The following is a 23,266-nucleotide window of genomic DNA, read 5'->3' on the forward strand; positions in this document are numbered from 1 at the left end:
TCATACTTTCACTGTTTGGACTTTGGATGAATTGGATTGAATGCTTTTATTGCTTTGTGAGTTTGTGGATTTTGGACTAAGTTTTCTAGTACTTGTGAAAGTGATGTTATTTAATGCATTTTAGAGATTGTGAGATCATAAAAATGCTTGTAGAAATTTGTGAGTTTAGTTGTTTGTTTTTTTTTCTTTCTTATGTGTAAAAATTGTCAGGGACCGAAATCTGAATAGTATAATGTCGGTGAAGTTCTTAGTTGGAATTTGTTTTCAATATTTATAAGTTCCGACGAAATTAAATATGTTCAGCTCAGTCCCGTTCTATGAATTTTCAATATTAGGTCCGACCTATGGAAGACCTAATAAAAAATCATACATGTAAGTCATACATAAATCTCTCTTGAAAAGACATAAATCTCTCTTTTTATAAGCAAGAGTTTGACTCGTAAGTATAGAAAAAATCATAACCATATCCACTCTGAGGAGGAAGGGGAAAAGAGATCGAGCATACGAATGAGGAAATTATAACATGGTCCCCGAATTATAATACCACCATATGACAGTACCAACTACTACGTGGTAGTCCGGAACCACATAATATGATGATAATTTCTCAGCTAGAGGCACAGGTCAAGAAATCAAGAGAGCGTACGAAATCCCAAACCACCGCCCGACACAAATGAAGACCTTACTCTTTCTCCTCCTACTCTGCTTCCTTTCGCTCACACACCCCACTCTCTCCGACGCCACCTCAGCCTATCCTTCCGTTCCCGGTACCGCCCCCGCCGACTGTTCTTTCTCCGACGGCCATGAGGCCCATGACACTGCCCCTCTGATTCCCCCTCGCCGTGAAGTGTATGGAAATGGCCGAATCTTCGACATAACCCACCTGATCACCACGGCCACGCCATCGTATGGCTCCCCGGACGGCGTGCTGGGTCAGTTCCTGTGGTTCCCCCACAGAAAGAAGAATGGCTCCATCGCGTCAGTTTTCAAGCTGCCTTCTCACACCGGCACGCATGTTGATTCCCCTGGACACTACTTCCATCACTACCTCGATGCTGGCTTCGATGTCGATACGCTTGACTTGGAGGTCCTTAATGGTAATTGATCATGCACTGCTTTCATTGTTATTCGTTTCAGGTTGATTTGCTGAGTGTTGGCTCTGTTGCATGTTAGGTGTTGGATGAAATTACACTCGCCTATGCTAGATGATTATTCTTATTCTTAAGTTGCATGCATGGTTGTCATATTGTCCTCCACCATCAGCTTTTGTGGTACTAATTAGTTTAATGATAAACGAAGCAAAAATTATTTTAATGGTATAATTGTCTTATATATGTCGGTATATGCTGCTTGTGGTTCAAAAGACAGTTATAGACTGTATCATTGGCCTTAGAAGGAGTATCAGAGACATTTTCTCCTTGGTTTTACTAAAAATGGGCCGAAGCTAGTGTGCCACCCGTTCTTGCTTTTGCCGCATCGGTTTCCATTAGACTACCATTAAAGTACTACCAGTCAAAAGATTGTATACGGCCTGGACCATTGTTGGCCTGTAAGAAGAAATTGGAAATTAGTCTATAGTTAGCTAACTGAAATCCCAAAGCTTCTGCTGCCACGCACCATGAAACTCGTACTCGTCTTCCTACTCTGCTCCATTTTGCTTACCACCACCACCACCACCACCCTTTCCCAGCCACCACAGCCTATCCTTTCACTACCACCAGTGGGGACTCCTCCGGTCCGACTCCACCTCGCCGTGAAATGTATGGAAATGGTCAAGTCATTGACATTTGACATTACCCACCGCGGTACAACCCGGACATGCCCTCCTGTCATTCTTTGGAAAGTGTGAGGCAGTTCCTCTGGCTCCTTGATGGCATGAAGAATGGCTTAATAGCTAATATATGTCTGTGATGAAACTGCTTTCTCACTCTGGCACCCATGTTGATGGCCCCAGCCTCGTCTTCGATTGCCACTATGATGCGGGGTTTGATATTGATACGCTTGACTTGGATATGTTTAATGGTAATTATCCATTGTTTCATTAACATTGAACCGTTTGAGTGGATGGTTTGCTACGTGTTCCAACGAAGTTATGCTCCTGTATGTATAGGGTTTAGATATGTCATATACTATGGGGAGGACAAGTGAAAGAAATGCAAAATTTATAGTCAGGTCTCTGCATTTAGTTAATTTGCTAGATAAAAATGGCTTTTCCTAGGTTTCTTGATTCCCTCTGCCATATGTGTTCTAGAAACTTCAATACTCTTGCAGTTTATTTGAACGTTGATTTCATTAGGTTTGTTGATTCCCTGAACTTTATGGTAATCAGCTTCATATATTTGATTGTCGTGATTTGAATAGCCAAATCTCTGCCTCAGTCATACAATTCTTGCTTACTTTCAGTCTTGCTTGCGAGAAAATTTAATATAAAAGATAACTAGATAAGCCAAGCGAGAGATTAGCTTATGCTTGTGTGAGGAGAGACTAGAGGGAAATCAAAATGAATGAGACACTCTGTGTGAGAGGATACAAATAGCCAGGTAAATACCACGGCTGATTGAAAATTCATTTCGTCTTTTCATCATTAAAATACCCCTGAATATAAATATAAACATGTATCCAACAAAAGAAATTATAAGGAAACATTAGAATTATGAAAGAAGAGAACGCAATTAGAACTCTGGAAATAGAAAACCATGACAAACAACATCAAAAAAGGCAGTTGAAAATCAAAGATTGTGTATTAAAGCTTAAGATTTCAACCTTAACCTAGAGAGAACATTTTCCATTCCAATAGATATAACCTTCTTCCATAGAACATCTACTTCTTCTAACACTCTGGAGGAACTGTGGTGCAAAGGGACTGAAACTAGTTTATTAATTGGCTTTTTTGCTCAAACTAATACATAATATGTTTCTTTGTTCCCTAAACCTTGACCTTATGCTCCATAACTGGGATTATACTTTGTGGATGCTGTGCTTTCTTTCACTCTGATTAAATTATAGCCTAGAAGTATACTTTCTGTTTTCTTTATGAAGCTTTGCTCTTCTTATCTTTCCATGCATGTCACATTTTACCCTGTTTTTACAAGGTGAAGTAGACAACAGGAAAAAAAGCATGTTACTGATATTGTTGCAAACTTGCCATCACTAATATTTTCGTGATGTTTATATGTGTTTGTGCCTATAGGTCCAGCATTGTTAGTTGATGTTCCAAGGGACAAGAACATAACTGGTATGTATCTCTGCACTAACATCGATCATATTCCTACGCTGCTCTGCTGGTTCAGATGAATAGAACCTGTTGACTAATTTTTCTAGGGAAGCAACCTCAGAATTTTTGACATGGATCATAGCCTCTTAGTTGCGAAACAAATCTATTAGTAACGAGAGCATATCATGTATTCTAATTCCTTTAATTTATATACTTATCGCAGCTGAAGTGATGAAGTCCTTAAATATACCAAAGGGAGTACGTCATGTGCTCTTTAGAACATTAAATACTGACAGGTAGTGTACTTTTTAAGTACTTTGAAATGATTCATTTTTGTGTAAAATTGCTACTTTTTGGACATTTACACTCAGTTGAACTGTAAGTTTCTGTTGATGTGATTATTTGCATATATGTTAATGTCAAAATGCTTGGTTGTGTTGACATCTCCTATTTACATGTTCCTATTATACTCAACGAAAAATCCTGAATCCTTTCTACTCTAAACCTCTTTCCAAAAGTAAAATTTCCACCTTCTAAAGCCCACATCAGTCCTGCTGTCCCAAGTCATATGAGTTTGTCCATTAACGTACCCCATGTAACAGAAAAAATTAAGAGTTGCTCCATAAGGGAAGTGAATATTAGAACGATACTTGGTGCAATATGTGTCTTGCGATGGAAACAAAATTTATCGTTTTAGTTTAGGAAATTGTGGATGCTGTTTGGGCACTGTAGTTTGATCAAATTACTCTTCAGTTTCTAGTAATTCTGATGATTTTCATAAACACAATTTCTTACTTGCATGTTTCCAATTATTTATCCAATCTCTTTGTTCTTTATGAAAGGGTTGAAATCTTGTTTCTATCAGTATCTGGACTACTGATGTTTGTCCTATGTACTAATTCTGTTTGATTCGCTAGTCTGAAAATATTTCTGCGAACATTAACAATATTCCAGTTAGAAGAAGCTTTATATTAACTAAAGCTTATTGCAATCTATAGACGGCTTATGTTCAAAAATCAGTTTGACCCAAGCTATGTGGGATTTATGAAGGATGGAGCCAAGTGGTTGGTGGAAAACACTGACATCAAGCTTGTTGGTGAGATACTAGTTTTTTTTTTTTTTTTTTTTTTTTTTTTTTGTATCACTATTTTTACGCCCTAAACCGATGAACTCAAACTCCTGTCACCTTTCTTCGGGGTGCAAATATAGCCATTTGAGTGTGGATATCCCCACTGTTTTTCAATGGAGCATTGACTTCTCCTTTTCCTTTGTGCAAGCATCATCAATCTATATATGTTGAAATACCAGCACTTATGTCTCTGACTTTCTTTATGAAGTCTATAAAATACAGCAATACTGTTTTCACTTTTTATGATTGACTATGTCTCAGTACCTTCATGCAATGAACAGTCACAGATCTCAATTGGATTTTGCAGTTCAGGCAAAATTAATTTTAAGAGATAATGCAAATTGCATGCCGTGCCCCTTACCTTAAGCTTATATGTTTTTTTTTAACTCAGATGAATATTAGCTCTTAATACTGATTTGAAACTGTGACTATTGTTCAGTGTGCATATATATAGGAGAGTTTATTTCTATGTTGAGCTCTTCCTCAATGAAAAAATTGTCTGTTGAGTACTATGCTCAGTAATTATAATTTGTGTTCTTTCACTGAAACTGATGCTTTTGTCTTTTGTGAAATGTAGGAATTGATTACTTATCTGCTGCTGCATTTGATGATTTGATTCCATCGCACCTTGTTTTTCTAGAAAGTAGGGTAAGTAAATGTTTCTTTTACGATTCATGAATGGCAGTTTTTCCCTTCACCTGCACTGCTGTAATTGGGATTAGGTCCACTTGATAGATCATTTTGATCCGTTCATAGTTCACCAGTGCTAATGCAGGACGAAAGAGAGTCAAATAAATAATAAAAAAGTGCATAACTGATACTGAATTCACGAGTGTTTGACTAAGGGCCATCAACTATACCTCTCCCTTTCTCACAGAAACAGAGAGAATCTTGATCAGTTTATTTGATGAAATCATTTCTATTAGGTGGAACTCATTGCCATCCCCAAATACTCATGATTCCTGTATAGAACTAGCTTCACAATATACAATAGGAAATTTGAGTTTTCTAGCATGCTTTTCTAATTAAGCATAAGTACAATGTCAATTAAGGATCGATCAGCGCTAAGACTGGTTTTCAATGTTTCAGGAAATCATTCTTGTGGAAGCCCTAAAACTTGATGACATCCAACCAGGAATATATTCAGTCCATTGCTTACCTTTGAGGTTGCAGGGTGCAGAAGGATCACCAATCAGATGCATTCTTATCAAATGATGCAGACTTCTTTTAATATCCCCGTAAGTTGTTTATAAATGATTGATGCAAACAAAACTAGTTTCTGACCGAACAAATGCAAGTTGTTTGTTCTTTTTCTTTCACCTTTTCCATGAGCCATATGTCTGATGTTGAAGTTGGATTGCTGGATTTAGATGTGATTGTACCAATTTTGGGTATTACACAACCTTGAACTTCTTATTTATGTTGTAGGAAACAGCAACAGCCCCAGGAAATATTGCATCGCATGTCTGAGTTCTTGCAAGGTGGAAAAGATGTGAGGCTAACAGGGCCGGCCCTGTGTATTCGGAGGCTCAAGGAGAACAAAATTTCGAGGCCCAAAAAAATTAAACTTAATTAATCAAAATTTCAAGGCTTGATATGCTTCTTCTTTGTTGCTACTAAACTACTTATTAAGAGAACCAACTTGAGTTTTATGTAAAGCTTCTCTCCTCTCTTTCTCTTTTATTTTTTGAGCCCGAACTTAAACTTTCTAATGATAACAACTTCAGAACCAACCAACAATATAACAAATTCAACAATTGAATCCCTATAGAATACAATATAAAATGCCTCAGGCATATAGCATATTACTAAATAATACTTGTAATATTTTACTTGATTTCCCATCTTTTAATATGTAAACCAAAAGAACTAATATGAAGTACATTGTATGGTTTCCTCCCAACATCTTAATTTCCTATAATATGTAATCTACTAAAATCATTAAAAAAAAATATGAAACAGAATCATTGTTCTGCAGCATATTAAATAGCTCACAAGTCCTAGTTTTCAATAAATCACAATTTTGTAATTACATGATTCCAAACCATATGCTTACAATGAATGGAATGCAATTGCATCAGAAACACAAATAGAAAAGGAAAAAGTGAGAATGGGAATTATAAAATTTCTTCAAAACATAAAAGAAAGAACTTCAAAGATCTTACTTTTTTGACTTTTTGGAAGACAAGATATAATTCCAACTCTTCAATCCCTAAATTCAACTTTTTCGTTTGATCCCTAAACGCTAAACGCTAAATCTTAAATCCTCTCCTACCCTCCTTCTCCTTTTGGGTTTTAATCTTCAGGGAAATATAATTTCCTTATGGTAATGATCTTCAATGGTTTAACCATAATTGGATTTATGTCTTGGATTGAGAAAGAGATGATCATTGGCCTCGACTTCGAAAACTTGAATTGAGAAAGGGAAAGAGATGATCATCTGATCGTTTGTGTGTTGCGTCTTCCTGTCGTTTGACTCGTTTCGTTACATTTTCCTTCTTCTTCTTTTATGCAGGCCAACATAAAAGTTTTTTTGAAGCCCCTGAAATCTGAGGCCCTAGGCCCAAGGCTGGCTTTGGAGGAGAAGAAACACAATATACCATTCGCTCATGAATACCTTAGTAGTTATGTTCATACCTTAGGTGTATACATGAATTAACCACCAGGTTTTGTAGATCTATCTTGTCCTAGTTATGTTTGCATGCTTCGTAAGGTACTCTATAGTCTCAAACAAGCCCCTTAGGTTTCCTTTTCTTTGTCGGTACCTATCTAAGTCGTGCTAATTCTTCGCTGTTTATTTTTCATTACGGGCCACTCATCATTTATGTGCTCTTGTATGTTGCTGATATTGTTATTATAGGAAGCTATGATAGTCTTCTTCAGAGTTTTATTGATGCTCTTGGTCGTGGTTTTTCTATTACAGACCTTGATCCTCTTAGTTATTTTCTTAGTCTTTAGGTGTCCTCCCACTCTGATGGTTTTCACATTAATCAGGTCAAGAATGCACATGACATTTCTGCCAAGCATCGGGTAGCCTGTGAACCCCCATTCCTCTGCTAAAACTATATTAACATCAATGGTGATCGGCTGGATGATCCTACGCCATTCAGAGAAATTTTTGGTTTGTCTCCAATATCTCACCATCACTTGTCCTGATATCTCTTTTGCAGTCAACTCTGTTACTTAATTCATGTCATAACCATGGGTTTCTCACCTAATTGTTGTGAAACAAATTCTTCGTTATATCAAAGGCACACCTGACCATGGTATGTTCTTTTATCTGCAATGTCAGCCTGTGCATCTTTCAGCTTACTCAAACGCCGACTGGGCTGGTTGTCTTGATTCAAGGGGGTCCACTTCTAGCTATCTTATCTATCTTGGCTCTAATTTGTGTCTTGATCGATGCTCCAAGAAGCACCTACTATTGCCAAATCAAGTGCTGAATCTGAATACCGTTTTCTTGCTCACACGTGTGCTAATTAAAACGAAATGGTTAGGCTTTTTTCTCTATGAACTTAGTGTCAACATTCACTTTCCTCTCATGCTTTACTATGATAACTTTAGCGGCACATATATGGCTTCTAATCTGCATTTCCACTCATACCAAAACACATTGACTTGGATTACCACTTTGTTTGTGAAAAGGAAGCACTTTGGCCGTCATCATATTTGTTTTGTTCCTTTGGTGAATCAACCAACTGACCTCCTTACTAAACTACTTCATAAGTAGCGTCATTTTCTCCTATGTCACAAACTTGTGCCTCCAGAGCCGCTAGGCCTGTAAAATGAGTAGGGCTAGATTGGCCCGACCCTAAGATATGTGGCCCAAGTACTACTCGACCGTGAGATTTTATATCCTAAAGTGCTAAATGGGTAGGGCAAAGCCGGTCTTTTCACAAATATGTGAAGTCACGTCCTGTTCATGAGCCTATAAAGTTCGAGCCAATAAGCCCGCCCGCGGCCCGCCTTGTATGTGGCTAGTGATTTGTGAAATAATATTAACTTCTCTTAAAAATAATTTGATTCAATTAAAAATTGACCCAATTTTTTTTAAAAATTTTAATCTTTTCAAATCCACTTATTAAATGAGAAATTAATAGTAATAATAATATATGGCGATTGAGAAATGACATCAAATTTAAATTTATTATTTGTAGTTCAAATGAAATTATGATACATTTAACATGCTTATTTAATATGCTCTAAATAATTTATTTATATTAATAATAATTTTTTTTTTAATACTGTTTTTAGCAAACTAGGCTGAGCCGGCTCTATATTTCACTATAATGAGTATGGCCTGGGTGGCCCAGGGCTTCAAAAGTGAAGCCCAAGCCCTACCTTATGTAAAATGGGCTAGGCTAAGCCCACACAATAAAAGCAGGGCCAGCCCATAGTCTAAAAAATAGGGCTGGGTTTGGGCATGCCCATTAGCCTTGGGCTGATTTTACAGGCCTAAGAGCTTCCCAGTTTAAAGGGGCTGTTAGCAAGATTGTCTCATTCCCAAATCTTTGAAATGACTTGATCTGATTTTATGCATCTTGTAATTATATCTAATTATTGTATGCAACCAGTCATCTGTTTATATATATATATATATATATATATATATATATATGTTTGTGAGTGTGCCTATTCTAGTGAGAGATTTTTTTTTTTGGGTCATTTTAAGGGATCTTGTGGGCAGTGGTGGACCCAAAATTTCATATAACTAGGTGTGTGTGTGTGTGTGTGTGTCAGATCCGTTCTGAGGAGGACGTCCACACTGCCCCAAAAGTGCAGACGTCAATGCTTTTGCAGCGATTAGGCGCCGATAGAGGCGAGAATCTTGCCAGACGGAGGCCAGAAGTCGATCTTGACCTTTCTTCTTGCTAGTGGACTTGTCAGATACCAGTATATAGTCAACCTGATTGGGCTTGAATTTTCAAGTGAGGTCGCTTCCCAGAACCTTCGACCTCGATCTCCTTGGCCTTCATCTTCATGTTGAAGCTGTCTGGGATGCCCCCGGCCTCCATCCAGCAAGATTCGCACTGTTGTCGGCTCCCGATCGCTACATAAGCATTGACGTCCGCACTTTTGGGGCAGTGCGGACGTGCCTCAAATCCTGTGTGTGTGTATTTTCACAATAAGCACACAGAGAAATTTAACCAAGAAAAAAAGGGGGTGGATCAAGTCAAAATGGGGGGATCAAACATACAAGACTATTTAATTGACAAAGATTAAAGGGAAAATTTCACAAACAGTACACCAAGTAAAAGTCACTAATAATTCTTATACATAAAGTTTCAAACCAAGCATTTCGGTACACGAAATCTGAAACTCGACCCACTATCTATACACGACGTCAATGACGCCGTTAATTTGAGGGGTAATATGGTCTTTTCAATTTTTTACTCTAAGCACCCGGCTTTCTTTCTCTGGGCACCCAACGCTCTCTCTCTCTCTCTCTCTCTCTCTCTCTCTCTCTCTCACTATGGGCACCCATCTCTCTTCCTCCCTCCCAATCTCGATCACCTCTGCAATTCCAACCTAATCAATCCACAACTTTTCACCTCTGCTGAATCAACAACCATTATCATAATCCTAATCTCGGTGTTCAACAACAACTACAACAATAGCAACAACAACTCCGGGTTCTCACCGCCTCTTCCGATCCTCCCCGACCAGAACCCGACTTGCTCCGCCACCAAGCCGCCCAAGACCTCGACTGAATAGATCGTAATCCATCTCACAGCTCATCATCCAAAACCCCAATTCCAATTCCAATTCCAATTTAATCTTTCTTCTTCATCATCAAAACCAATCAATCACACGCATACCCAATTTCTCTCTCCTCACCTTCATCTCAGCGATTCTCTCTCTCTCTCTCTCTCTCTCTCTCTCTCTCTCTCTCTCTCTACATCTCAATTTGCTAGAAAATCCTAAGAGGTTGTGATGAGAGTGCGGGAAGAGAGCACCGAAGCTTTGCTCGAAGAATAAGAGGAGAGAATATGTTGGTCATACGTGACGTAAACTAGAGTGGAAGCCAGAGAGGAATCAATTTTCAGTGACGGAGAAGGCGAGGTTTAAGGCCAGGCAAGGAGTGAGAACTGTTGGGCTGACAGAGGTAGATGTGGTAGATCCGGAGATGGGAATAGGGATTGTGGTGGTGATCGGTGGTGGGGATGGGGCTGGGATTAGAAGTGGGGTTAAGTTTCGTGGGTATGGATTTGGAAGGTGGAGGAGATGCAGTGGTCGCCGGGGTCAAGGTTTCTGGGTTTGGGCATGTGGGGGGAGAGAGAGAGAGAGGGAGAGAAGGAGAGAATTAGAGGAGATAAGGAGAAATTTTTTATTATTTTTTTTAACCGAAAAAATGAGCCAGAGTGTGATAGTACTAAATTACCCTTTGACAAATGCATAATGACATTAGAGTTAACGGTGTCATTGACGTCGTGTCTACATAGTGGGTCGGGATCGAGAGTCTGTGTACCAAAATGATCGGTTTGGAACGTTATGTATAAGAATTATTAGTGGCCTTTACTTGATGTACTGTTTGCAAAATTTTCCCAAGATTAAAAATAAAAATAATTTTTTTTGAAGATACAGATTTAATTGTTAATGGGTGTTTTGGTAGAAATAGGGGTCATTATTTGCCCCGCGGGCCTAAAACCCAATCTAAGGCCTTGCCTGTTAGGCATGAAGCATGGTTAGGGCAGAGGGTTCAAAACCTAGGTCTGGCCGCGGCCCGACCCATTATATGCCCATTACAGCCTGCTTGGCGATACCTTATAAGCCCAGCCCGAAAGCCCATTCAATTCTAGATCAATATATTTTTATGTAGTTTTTAGTTGAATATGTGAACTAATTATTGCATTAGGCCATATTTTCTTTTAATTTTGTATTTTATCTTGTTCAATCATTAACATACCCTAATTTTTTCATTGTCTTTTGTATTTTGTTAATAAAAGAACATTAAATATAAATATAATGGGCTCGGCCATGTCCACCCAAAAACCTGGCCTGGCCCAGCTCAAAAAAAAAAAAAAAACTCTAGGCCTGGGCCTTGATTTTTAAGAAATAGCCTGAGCTTGCCTGCGCCGAAATTAAGTAAAATATGTAGTGGCCCTGCGCAGCCCGTCTTTGCCCATTAATGACCTCTAGGTACAATTAAAGAGGAGTACTTACCTTTTTAAGTATACAAAAAAATGAATTGGAGGTGTAATAAGTAGGAGATGTCCAAATATCAAATTTAGAGGTCCAATTAGACCCTAAAATTTTCCAAGTAAAAAGAAAAAAGAAATATAATCATCTATGATATAATCAATCAACTAACCTGTAAACTTCGAAAACTAATCTTCAAAGTTTAACTAATTAGTAAGTTAGTAACTATAGAGAGAGATATTCAATTTCTTTGTTTAATATATGTGGGTTAGAAGTTTACTTGAGCCTATGGAATTTCATATACAAAGGTCTTCACTTGAATAGAGCTCTAGAGTTGGGACTTCTATTGTTGTGGACTGGGGGAAACTGTAGTACCCCAGAAATTCGTTATTATTTTTCAAGAATTTTCTGAAATCTAATTAGTGGTTATTGGACGGTTTCATGGCTCGTGGATGGAGCGGAAGTGTTTCGGGCGAATAATTATTCAGGAAGCATTATTTTAGAGAAAGGGGGGGGGAGTTCGTGGACATGTGGAACGCAGAATTCGGAGTTCGTATGAAGAAGTTATGGCCGTCCGAAAAAGTTTCCATTTTGGTTAAATAGGAAAATTTCCAGAAAAATATCAGAAAATCAGAATTTCTGTTTTTGGAAACTTTTTCTCTCTCTTCTCTCCCGAGCCGCAGTCGGAGACTGATTTTCGTTCGTCGATTTCTTCCTCCTCCGGCCACCGTTCGACATACCACTTGATCCATTCTCTTCACCTCACTTCCCTCTCCAAGTCTGGTAAGTTTCATCACCTGGGTCAAGCTGTGGGCGGCGCTACGACTGCGAGAAGTGGTGGCGGCCCTGAAATTCTTGGCCTCGTTGGAACTCACTTTTCCGGCCACCTCAGGCGGAGATTCTTGGGGGATTTGAGAGCCTAGAGGACGTAGAAGCTTCCTCCTAAGGTGGCTTGCAACGATTCAACTTGTGGAGATCGAATTTTAGAGATTGGGATTATAGGGTTCATTGATTTTTTGATATTTCGACGTAAATTTCGGCCAAATGGCTTTGATTTAAACTTTGTGGTAGTTATGAATGTTGATGTGCATGTTGAGAGGAAGAGTTTGGCATAGGTCTCGCCACCTAATTTGGAGGTCGGCAGCAGCTCTGCCAATTTCTGTGGAGGAGTTTTCCGGTGGCTTCCGGCCACCTCAGGGGCAGTTGCTGCTCCTCATTGTGATCTACTCGTTAATACGAGTATTTTGATATATAGTTTGTAATTTTTGGAGATTGTATGAGCATGTTAGGGTTTTTGTGATTTCGAACAGTTCAGGTTTCAATCCATGTGGATTCGACTATCCGATCGACTTGTGGTTTTGTCACATCTATCGTAAAAGCATTCTGGAGACTTTGGGTGGTCTCGGATGAGGTTTCGCCTCGATTGGCGTTGCTTTCAGGGTTGTTGTTTAATTAGGGGATTCAAACTTTAATCACTTGGTGATTCGTATACTGATTTGAGACCATTGGTGATTAGGTGGTTCTTAAGGTGATTTGGACAAGTTGTTGGTGTGAGTGTTTGTTCAATTCTATATAGAAGACGCAGCAGGATTCAGAGGTGAGTAATCTCGCAATGTTCGTTTTACCTTATCGTGTTGAGAGTTATTTAGTTAACTACAAACTATAGTTTGTATTAATAGCATTCCTGAGTGAATGTCTACGTATATATATATATATATATATATATATATATTTACGTGAAATATATATGTGTTGGTGGATTTGTTATGATAAAACAATATTTGTGGGTGCGTTCATTTTATTATTTTGGTGTGTGGCTTTTCGGGAAACAATATATTGTGGAAAGGGTTGATTTTTACTGTTTTGAAAAGTGTTGTGTAATGTGGAACATTTTTAGGTTACGGGTGACTTATTTAAATGTGGATCATGTACTGGGAGTAATTGATAGAGATCAATTATGGGAAATCTTTTATTTTAGATTCGTGTAACATTTTGGGTCCATTGTGACATGCTTAATGTTTTAGTCTTTGTACCGAGAGGTCACAGATGGTGCTCAGGATTGTGTAACATTTTGGGTCCGCGACTTGCTTAATGTTTTGGTTTTTATACCATGGACCCAAAGATTTGAGATTCGAGGATCGTGGATCACAAAATGTGATTGAGGGTCGCAAATGTGACCGAGGGTGGGAAATTGGGACTTCACGCCTTTGGCTGGGTGAGTGGATACGATTAGTTAGAGCTCTAGTCTGTCCGCCGTGGTATCTCATGGGGGTAACAGCTAGGTTACTTGTGACTCATGAGTACGAGTTTTTAAAAGAGAGTCTTGAGTATATTCTTTCTTTTATTGTCTATGATGGACGTGAGTTGTTTCCTTAATTGGGATGTGTGGGTTTTTCCCGTGATTTGAGTGAGTTGTTTCTTTGATTAGAACGTGTGAGTTTTTCCAGTGATTTGTGTGAGTTGTTTCCTTAATTGGAACGTGTGAGTTTTTTTTTTCTGTGATTTGTGTGAGTTGTTTCCTTGACTGGAATGTGTGGGTTTTTCCTGTGATTTGTGTGAATTGTTTGGGTTGTTGTATTTTAGTTTACTCATACGAGTTTTCATATGCTTACAGGGTTTGTTGTGTGGCAACCCGGTGCACTATTCAATGGTGTAGGGGTTAATCCTGCAGGTCAGGATAATCGTGGCTGAAATTGAGGTAGCGTGCTAGCAGTTTTACGGTAGGAAGCCAATTTTGTGACTTTACCGTTATTTAGACTTCTGCTTGTAGTAAGCTCTGAGGAGCATTTACTTATTATTTTTTTGTGGCAATTTAATTCGTAACTCGTGTAATATATAACTCTGCGAAACGAGTATATATTGACGTTGTGAGTTCAAGGCATTAGTATGTACTTGGTTTAAAAGGAAAAACTTTTTCAGGTATTTTGTATTGATGGTTGAATCATAACGCATGTATAATTATAGGATTATATATATTGATTTTTAAGTGTGTTTAAAAATCGGGGCGTGACAACAACGATATAACTAGAAGTCCAAATTAGTATAACATGTAAAGGTTTTGAAGCTGATATAACAAAACTTAAAATTACAACAGGGACATTGGCCCTCATTGGGCCTTAGCTGCACCCGTCTATGGTTGTGGAACCCACTTTTCGATCACATATCGATATCTCAACTGTTCAATTTTTAGGTCCTTATGAGTGGATCACTTACACAAATTTTCAGCCAAATTGATGATCATTAATAAATTCATAATCATGATATACGTTTCTAAACATGAATAGTTTAGGTTAGACGTATAGATTTGGTAAACCCATTAATTTGATCTAATTCGGTATATTAACAGTGGAGGATTTGATACACACACACACACATAGACCCGTTTTAAAGAGGACATCCTTACTTTAAGATTTTGAGGATTTTTACTATTTTTACACTAATATATATATGACCTAATTCAAAGATTTCAACCATTGATCCTTTAGATTCCTATACAAGAATTATATCTACAAAAAATCAACTAAATCCTCATTTGGTCACTCAAAATTGTGTAAACAAATGTAGACATTGTGCTAATCAAATGGTTAAACATTTTCAATGGTTGAGATTATTAAGCTACACGCTAAAAATAAAAACATCCTCATGTTTTAAGTTTAAAGAGATCTATATATATATATATATATATATATATATAGATATATATATAGATATATATATATATATATATATATATAAGAGCTCTTCCACTAATGAATCCCTTGTGGGAGAAATTTTTAATTGCATTTCGATATCTCAACCGTTCAAGTTTTAGGTCCTGGTGTATAGATCACTAATGCAAATTTTCAGCTAACGTGATGATCGTTAAGGTATCAAACTAGATTAAATTAATTGACGAATCGACTCTGTCTAACCTGATCATTTATGTTTATAATTGTAAATCGCAATTATGAATGCCTTAACGATTATCAATTTGGCTGAAAATTTACAGAAGTGATATATTGATACAGACCTAAAAACTTAACTATTAAGATGTGGATGTGTGATTGAAAAATGGGTCTAATAAGTGATCTCTTAATGTTAAAAGTGACAAAAAAAGGGATGCCTCTTGATATATCAAAGGATTTCACTCCTACCCTCCTGATATATGTTATTTATTTTTTAAATAAGAATTTCATTATAATTAATTTCTTTCCCATTCTTCTTCAAATTCATTTATTATAGACAACTTAAAAATGCTCAATAATTACATGCAATCCATCTCCTCAAATTATTTTTTTCTTTTTCTCCTTCTCTAAATTCATTTGTTGTACTTTAAAAAAAAATTCATTTGTTGTAGAAAAAATAATTAATTAAGAAAAAAAATCATTTTGATAGACCTACAACATGATTACTTAAGGAGTAAAACCAACAAATGAAGATTTTTTTTTCTTAACCTCTTACTCTATGTTACATGAAAATTTAAAAGTAGTTTTTCAATTGATACCTTACGTGAATGAGATTAGAGAAGAAAGTACCTAAATAGATCATTTTAATCGATTGGATATTCCAAATCAGGCTTTGTCTACCGTAAATAAAGGATCGATATAAAAGGAAAAAGGATAATATACCTTTGTATTTTAGAATATACATTTAAAAAAAAAATTCAAATCAGAAATTATTATTCAATCTCAACCATCAGTAGTTATATGATCTAATAGTTTATAATTAGAATATAATCTTAACTATAATTTTTTTTTGGGTTGAAACTGAACATTTTATTATAATCTTAACTATAATTTAGGTGGCTATTTTTTTTTGAATAGAGCCAATTGGCAAACATATATTCATCGAAAGCCAGAATAGGCCATTACATACCCTTCTGTCATCTAAACAGACAAGAAGATAGTGGTAGTACACACAACGGTACATAAAAATATAGACCTACTCATTGTACAATTAGATACCTAGACACAGATCGCTGCCTTGGTATAATTTAGGTGGCTACAAGTGAGTGTAATTTGTATTCGTGTAATTCATTCGATCAATGAGAATCAATACTACGACAACTCAACAAATTGTCGTTAGCCAAAGCAAAATCCCAAACCACCGCCTCACAAAAAATGAAGACCTTATTCTTTCTCCTCCTACTCTGCTCCCTTTCGCTCACACTCCCCACTCTCTCCCACGCCACCACCGCCTACCCTTCCGTTCCCGGCACCGCCTCCGCCGACTGTTCTTTCTCCGACGGCGACACCGCCCCTCTAATTCCCCCTCGCCACGAAGTTTATGGAAATGGCCGAATCTTCGACATCACCCACCGTATCACCACGGCGATGCCGTCGTATTTCTCCCCGGACGGCGTGTTGGGCCAGTTCCTGTGGCTCCCCCACAGCATGAAGAACGGCTCTATCGCAAACATGTCAGTTTTCAAGCTTCCTACTCACACCGGCACGCATGTTGATTCACCCGGACACTTCTTCGATCACTACCTCGATGCTGGCTTCGACGTCGATACGCTTGACTTGGAGGTGCTTAATGGTAATTGACTGCTTTCATTCTTATTATTCGTTTCAGGTTGATTTGCTAAGGCTTGACTTAGTTGCATGTTAGATGTTGGATCACCGCTAGATGCTTATTCTTAAAAAAAAAAAAACTTATGCTTATTCTTATTATCTTAATTAACTAAGTTGCATGCATGGTGGTCATATCCTCCTCCACCATCACCTTTTGTGGTACTAATTAGTTAAATGATAAACGCAAGCAAAAATTATTTTAATGGTATAATTGTCTGATAGTGTGTTAGTATATGCTGCTTGAGGTGGTTCAAAAGACAGTTATAGACTGCATCGTTGGCCTTAGAAGGACTATCAGAGATTCCTCCTCTTGTAGTTATACTAAAAATGGACAAAACAGGCCGAATTGTGCCAGCCGTTCTTGTTTTGGCCGCATCGGATTCCATTAGACTGCCATTAGAGTATTACAAGTCGAAAGCTTGTATACGGCCTGGACCATCGGTAGACTGGAAGTGGAATTTGGAAATTATTAGTGTATAGTTAGCTAACTGAAATCCCAAGGCAACTACTGCAACGCACCATGAAACTCGTACTCCTCTTCCTACTCTGCTCCATTTTGCTTACTAGCATCACCCTTTCCCACGCCACCACAGCCTATCCTTCAACTACAGTTGTTGACTGCTCCCTCTCCCGTGGGGACTCCTATAGTCTGATTCCACCTCGCCGTGAAGTGTATGGAAATGGTCGAATCATTGACATTACCCACCGGTACACCCCTGACATGCCTTCCTAATATTCTATGGATGGGGTGGGGCAGTTCCTCTGGCTTCTTGATGGCATGAAAAATGGCTCAATGGTTAATATATCTGTGATGAAACTGCTTTCTCACTTTGGCACCCATGTTGATGCCCCCAGCCACGTCTTTGATCACTACTACGATGCGGGGTTTGATATCGATACGCTTGACTTGGATGTGCTCAATGGTAATTATCCATTGTTTCATCAACATTGAACCGTTTGAGTGGATGGTTTGCTATGTATTCCAACGAAGTTATGCTCATGTATGAGGGTTTAGATATGTCATATATTATGGGGAGGGCACGTGAAAGAAATGCAAAATTTATAGTCACGTCTCTGGATCTAGTTAATTTGCTAGATAAAATTGGCTTTTCCTAGTTTCTTGATTCCCTCTCCCATCCGTGTTCTAGAAACTTCAATACTCTTGCAGTATATTTGAACGTTGATTTCTTAGGATTGTTGATCCCCTCTACCTTATAGTAATCTGCTTTTTTGTATATTTGATCGTAGTGATCTTAAATAGCCAAATCTCTGCCTCAGTCATACAATTTTTGCTTACTGTCAGTCTTGCTTCTGAGAAAGTTTAATTTAACAGATAAGCCATGTGAGAGATTAGCTTATGCTTGTGTGAGGAGAGACTAGAGAGGGAAATCTGAAATGAATGAAACAGAGTATGTGAGAGGATTCAAACAGCCAGGTAAAAACCATGGCTGATTGAAAATTCATTTCGTCTTTTCATCATTAAAATACCCCTGGATATAAATATAAACAAGCGTCTACCGAAAGAAATTATAAGGAAACATTAGAATTATGAAACATGAGAACGGAATTAGAACTGTAGAAAAAGAAAACCATCACAAACAATATCAAAGGAGGCGTCGAAGATCAAAGATTGGGTACTAAAGCCTTAGATTTCAACCTTGACCCAGAGAGAACATTTTCCATTGCAATAGACATAACCTTCTTCCTTAGCACATCTACTTTTTTTTAACACCCTGGGGGAACTGTGGTGCAAAGGGACTGAAACTAGTTTATTGGCTTTTCTGCTAAAACAATACATAATATGTTTCTTAACCTTGACCCTATGCTCCATAACTGGGGATTATACTTTGTGGATCTGCTCTCTCTCACTCTGATTAAATTATAGCATAGAAGTATACATTCTGTTTTCTTTATGAAATTTTGTCCTTCGTATCTTTCCATGCATGTTACATACTTACATTTTACCCTGTTTTTAGAGGTGACGTAGACAACAGGAAAACAAGCATGTTACTGATATTGTGGCAGACTTTCCATCACTAATATTTTTGTGATGTTTGTATGTGTTGGTGCCTATAGGTCCAGCATTGTTAGTTGATGTTCCGAGGGACAAGAACATAACTGGTATGTATCTCTGCTTTAATATCATATTCCTATGCTGCTCTGCTGGTTTAAATGAATAGAACCTGTTGACTAATTTTTCCAGGGATGCAACCTCAGAATTGTTGACATGGATCATAGCCTTTTAGTTGCTAAAGAAATATATTCGTGACGAGAGTTTTTTTTTGTATTCGAATTCCTTTAATTTACATACTTATCGCAGCTGAAGTGATGAAGTCCTTAAATATTCCAAAGGGAGTAGGTCGTGTGCTCTTCAGAACATTAAATACTGACAGGTATTATACTTATTAATTAACTACTTTGAAATTATTCATATTTGTATAAAATTGCTACTTTTTGGACATTTACAATCAGTTGAACTGTAAGTTTCTGTTGATGTTATTATTTGCATATAAGTTAATGTCAAAATGCTTGGTTGTGTTGACATCTCCTATTTACATGTTCCTATTATTCTCAATGAGAAATTGTGAATCCTTTGTCCTCTAAACCTCTTTCCAAAAGTAAAATTTCCACCTTCTAAATCCCACATCAGTCCTACTGCTGTCCCAAGTCATATGAGTTTGTCCATTAATGTACCCGATGTAACAGAAAAAATTAAGAGTTGCTCCATAAGGGAAGTGAATATTAGAATGATACTTGGTGCAATATGTGTCTTGCAATGGAAACAAAATTTATTGTTTTAGTTTAGGAAATTGTGGATGCTGTTTGGGCACTGTAGTTTGATCAATTACTCTTCAGTTCTAGTAATTCTGATGATTTTCATAGACACAATTTCTTACTTGTTTCCAATTATTTATCCAATCTGTGAAATCTTGTTTCTATCAGTAACTGAACTACTGATGTTTAAACTATGTACTAAGTTCTGATTCAGTTTGATTTGCTAGTCTGAAAATATTTCTGAGCAGATTAACAATATGCCAATTAGAAGAATCTTTATATTAACTAAAGCTTATTGCAATTTATAGACGGCTTATGTTCAAAAATCAGTTTGACACAAGCTATGTGGGATTCATGAAGGATGGAGCCAAGTGGTTGGTGGAGAACACAGATATCAAACTTGTTGGTGAGATATTAGTTGTGCCTTTTTTCTTTTTCTTTTTTTAAGTAAAACTATTTTTACACCCTAAACCAATGTACTCAAACCCCTGTAAGAATGTCAGGAGTCAACTGCCTCAGGCGTGCGAATATAGCCATTTGGGTGTGGATATCCCCACTGCTTTTCTATGGAGCCTTGGCTTCTCCTTTTTCTTTGTGCATGCATCTTGAATCTATGTTGAAATACCAGAATTGATGTCTCTGTCTGTCTTTATGAAGTCTATAAAATACAACAAATACTGTTTTCACTTTAAAATAACCATTCATGTCTAAGTACTTCATGCAAGGATCAGTCACAGATCTCAATTGGATTTTGCAGTTGAGGCAAATTTAACTGTGATATGTTAATTTTCATAGATAATGCAAATGGCATTTTGTGCCTACTATCTGCTCTTTTAACTTGGAACTTTTGAAACTGTTACTATTGTTTGGTGTGCATACATATAGGAGAATTGATTCTTATGTTGAGCCTTTCCTCAGTGAAAAAAATGTTTGTTAACTTACTACGCTCAGTAATTATAATCTATCTTCTTTCATTGAAACTGATGCTTTTGTCTTTTGTGAAATGTAGGAATTGATTACTTATCTGTTGCTGCATTTGATGATTTGATTACATCCCACCTTGTTTTTCTAGCAAGCAGGGTAAGAAAATGTTTCGTTTATCATTCATGAATGGCAGTTTTTCCTACACCTGCACTGCGTGCTTTAGTTGGGATTAGGTCCACTTGATAGATCATTTTGATCCATTCGTAGTTCACCAGTGCTAATGCAGGACGAAAGAGCCAAAATATATTAAAATGCATAAGTTGTACTGAATTGATGAGAATTTGATTAAGGGCCATCAGCTGTACCTCTTCCTTTCACACAGAAACAAAGAGGATCTTGATCAGTTTTAGTTGATGAAATCATATCTATTAGGTGGAACTTATTTTTGTCATCCCCAAATACTCATGATTCCTGTATAGAACTAGCTTCACGATATGCAATAAAAAAAAAAAATTGAGTTTAGGATAAGTATAATGTCAAGACTCGTGAGCACTAAGGTTGGTTTCAATGTTTGCAGGAAATCATCCTCGTGGAAGCCCTAAAACTTGATGACATCCAACCAGGAATATATTCTGTCCATTGCTTACCTTTGAGGTTGCAAGGTGCAGAAGGATCACCAATCCGATGCATTCTTATCAAATGAGCAGACTCCTTTTATATCCTTGTAAGTTGTTTCTCATTGATTTGAAAATCTACCCTTGAACTGATGCAAAAAAAACTAGTTTCCGGTCGAACAAATGGAAGTTGTTTGTGCTATTTCTTTCACCTTTTCCATATGCCATCTGTCTGATGTTGAATTTGGATTGCTGCATTTAGATGTGATTGTACCAATTTTGAATGTTACACAACCTTGAACTTCTTATATATGTTGTAGGAAACAGCAACAGCCCCTGGAAAAGTTGCATAGCAATGAAACGGACGCTGTCCGTGTTCTTGCAAGGAGCGGAAAAGAGACGTGAGAAGAAGAAACATAATGTACCATATGCACACGAATACCGTAGTAGTCATGTTAATAGCCTGTAAGCATTATATGAAACAAGAAATGTAATGTAATGTGACTGAAGGAGGTGGTTGTTGATTCATTAAATAAAAAAACCTCCACCTTACCATCATATGTGCAAGTCAACAGTGGGGCTTGAATTTGTAAGGGTTCATGTATTTGTATCCAACTTATTTCCAAGTAAACCCTTCTAAGTAAACCCATAGCATTCATACCTGAATCGGCGATTGATACTGTCTGAGAATCATGAGCTTTTAGAGCTTGATTTGTTGCCATAATTGATCGGATGAAATCATGGTATGGATAGAACTACGCCGGCGAGAGGAACACAATTGTACCGATTCGCCGTTGAAAGGTGGTTGTAAGGCGGAGATCTGGTCACGTCTGATTTGACCAGAAAATAGGCAAGTAGTTTTATAGTCACGACAATTATCATTAATTTTTTTGCTTCGTCGGTGTCAGAGTTATGATCAAGCTCACTGTTGAAGTGTTGATAAATAGTTGCGGTTACCTACAAAACATGATATGTGCTAGGCATGGTACCGAACAAAAACCCTTCGAACGTAAGCTCAAAGTAGGCATTAGGGGTCGTTACTTGTTATTGAAGTAAGGTGTGGTTTATTGGGATTCACCTTCCTTATCAGGGGCTAGCAAAATGGTTCGACTACCGTGACCCCTTGTACCTTACATTCATGGAGTAATCAAGATGGAACTCGAGCACTCCAAGAATGAATATCGTATTGGAGATTACTTCATCCCCGGTAAAATTCTCACATACCGTTCATGGCGAGTAATCTAGGCTTGGGAGGCATGAACTTTAAGACAGAGTATCAATTTCTAAGAACAAACTTTTTGAAACTTCATTTTGGTTATGTAGAAATTGACTTACATAGACGTGAACTATCTAAATTATTCAAATTTTTTTTTTTTTTAGTTTACATGAATTATTCATTTTACTACCGAGTAAAAGTTACAAAATAAATACTAACTGGCGTACAAATTTCATAATTGAGTAAAATAAAATCGTTTCACTTTCTTTTTTTTGATACGAAAAGACTATAGATTAGATTTACAAACCTCTCAGTCAACCACAATTTACAATGTCAAAGAGAAAAGCTCTGGAAGCCTTATTGGTCCAAGAGGAGCCATTTACAAGATTATGACCTAAGTTGGCAATGACGTCAGCCATAAAATTTGTTTCTCTAAAAATGTGTTTGAAAGTAGGATTAATTACATATAACTGCAATTTTTAATGTTTTGTTACTCATAAGGCCACTGTTTCAGTGGTAGAAACAGGGTTGTCATGAGAGCTTCCACTTCCGAGATCCGTACCTGTCAACCATGAACAAAGGTCAGAGGGAAGACCGGGCTAGCCGGCCTTCGACCATCCGATGCCTAAGTCAGACACATGTAAGAATGTAGACTAGGTAGGAGTAAATGGAGAGTGGTGGCTTACCTTGAATGAGTGGAGA

General features: G+C 37.5%; 2 protein-coding genes across 2 annotated transcripts; both read left to right on the forward strand.

The window, feature by feature from the left end:
* Positions 1 to 509: 509 nt before the first annotated feature.
* On the forward strand, positions 510 to 6,026 carry LOC112173669 (cyclase-like protein 2). The gene is made up of 7 exons (XM_024311352.2): positions 510 to 1,097; positions 3,191 to 3,235; positions 3,438 to 3,510; positions 4,213 to 4,310; positions 4,921 to 4,991; positions 5,433 to 5,581; positions 5,772 to 6,026. The coding sequence occupies exons 1-6, from the start codon at positions 674 to 676 to the stop codon at positions 5,556 to 5,558; spliced, it is 837 nt and encodes a 278-aa protein (XP_024167120.1). The 5' UTR covers positions 510 to 673; the 3' UTR covers positions 5,559 to 5,581; positions 5,772 to 6,026.
* A 10,483-nt stretch (positions 6,027 to 16,509) lies between these two features.
* Positions 16,510 to 21,993, forward strand: LOC112169556 (cyclase-like protein 2). Its single transcript, XM_024306599.2, has 7 exons — positions 16,510 to 17,000; positions 19,112 to 19,156; positions 19,356 to 19,428; positions 20,119 to 20,216; positions 20,820 to 20,890; positions 21,312 to 21,458; positions 21,669 to 21,993. The coding sequence occupies exons 1-6, from the start codon at positions 16,583 to 16,585 to the stop codon at positions 21,435 to 21,437; spliced, it is 831 nt and encodes a 276-aa protein (XP_024162367.1). The 5' UTR covers positions 16,510 to 16,582; the 3' UTR covers positions 21,438 to 21,458; positions 21,669 to 21,993.
* Positions 21,994 to 23,266: the final 1,273 nt, after the last annotated feature.

This window comes from Rosa chinensis, chromosome 6 (assembly GCF_002994745.2).
Source record: "Rosa chinensis cultivar Old Blush chromosome 6, RchiOBHm-V2, whole genome shotgun sequence".
Classification (NCBI taxonomy): Eukaryota; Viridiplantae; Streptophyta; class Magnoliopsida; order Rosales; family Rosaceae; genus Rosa; species Rosa chinensis.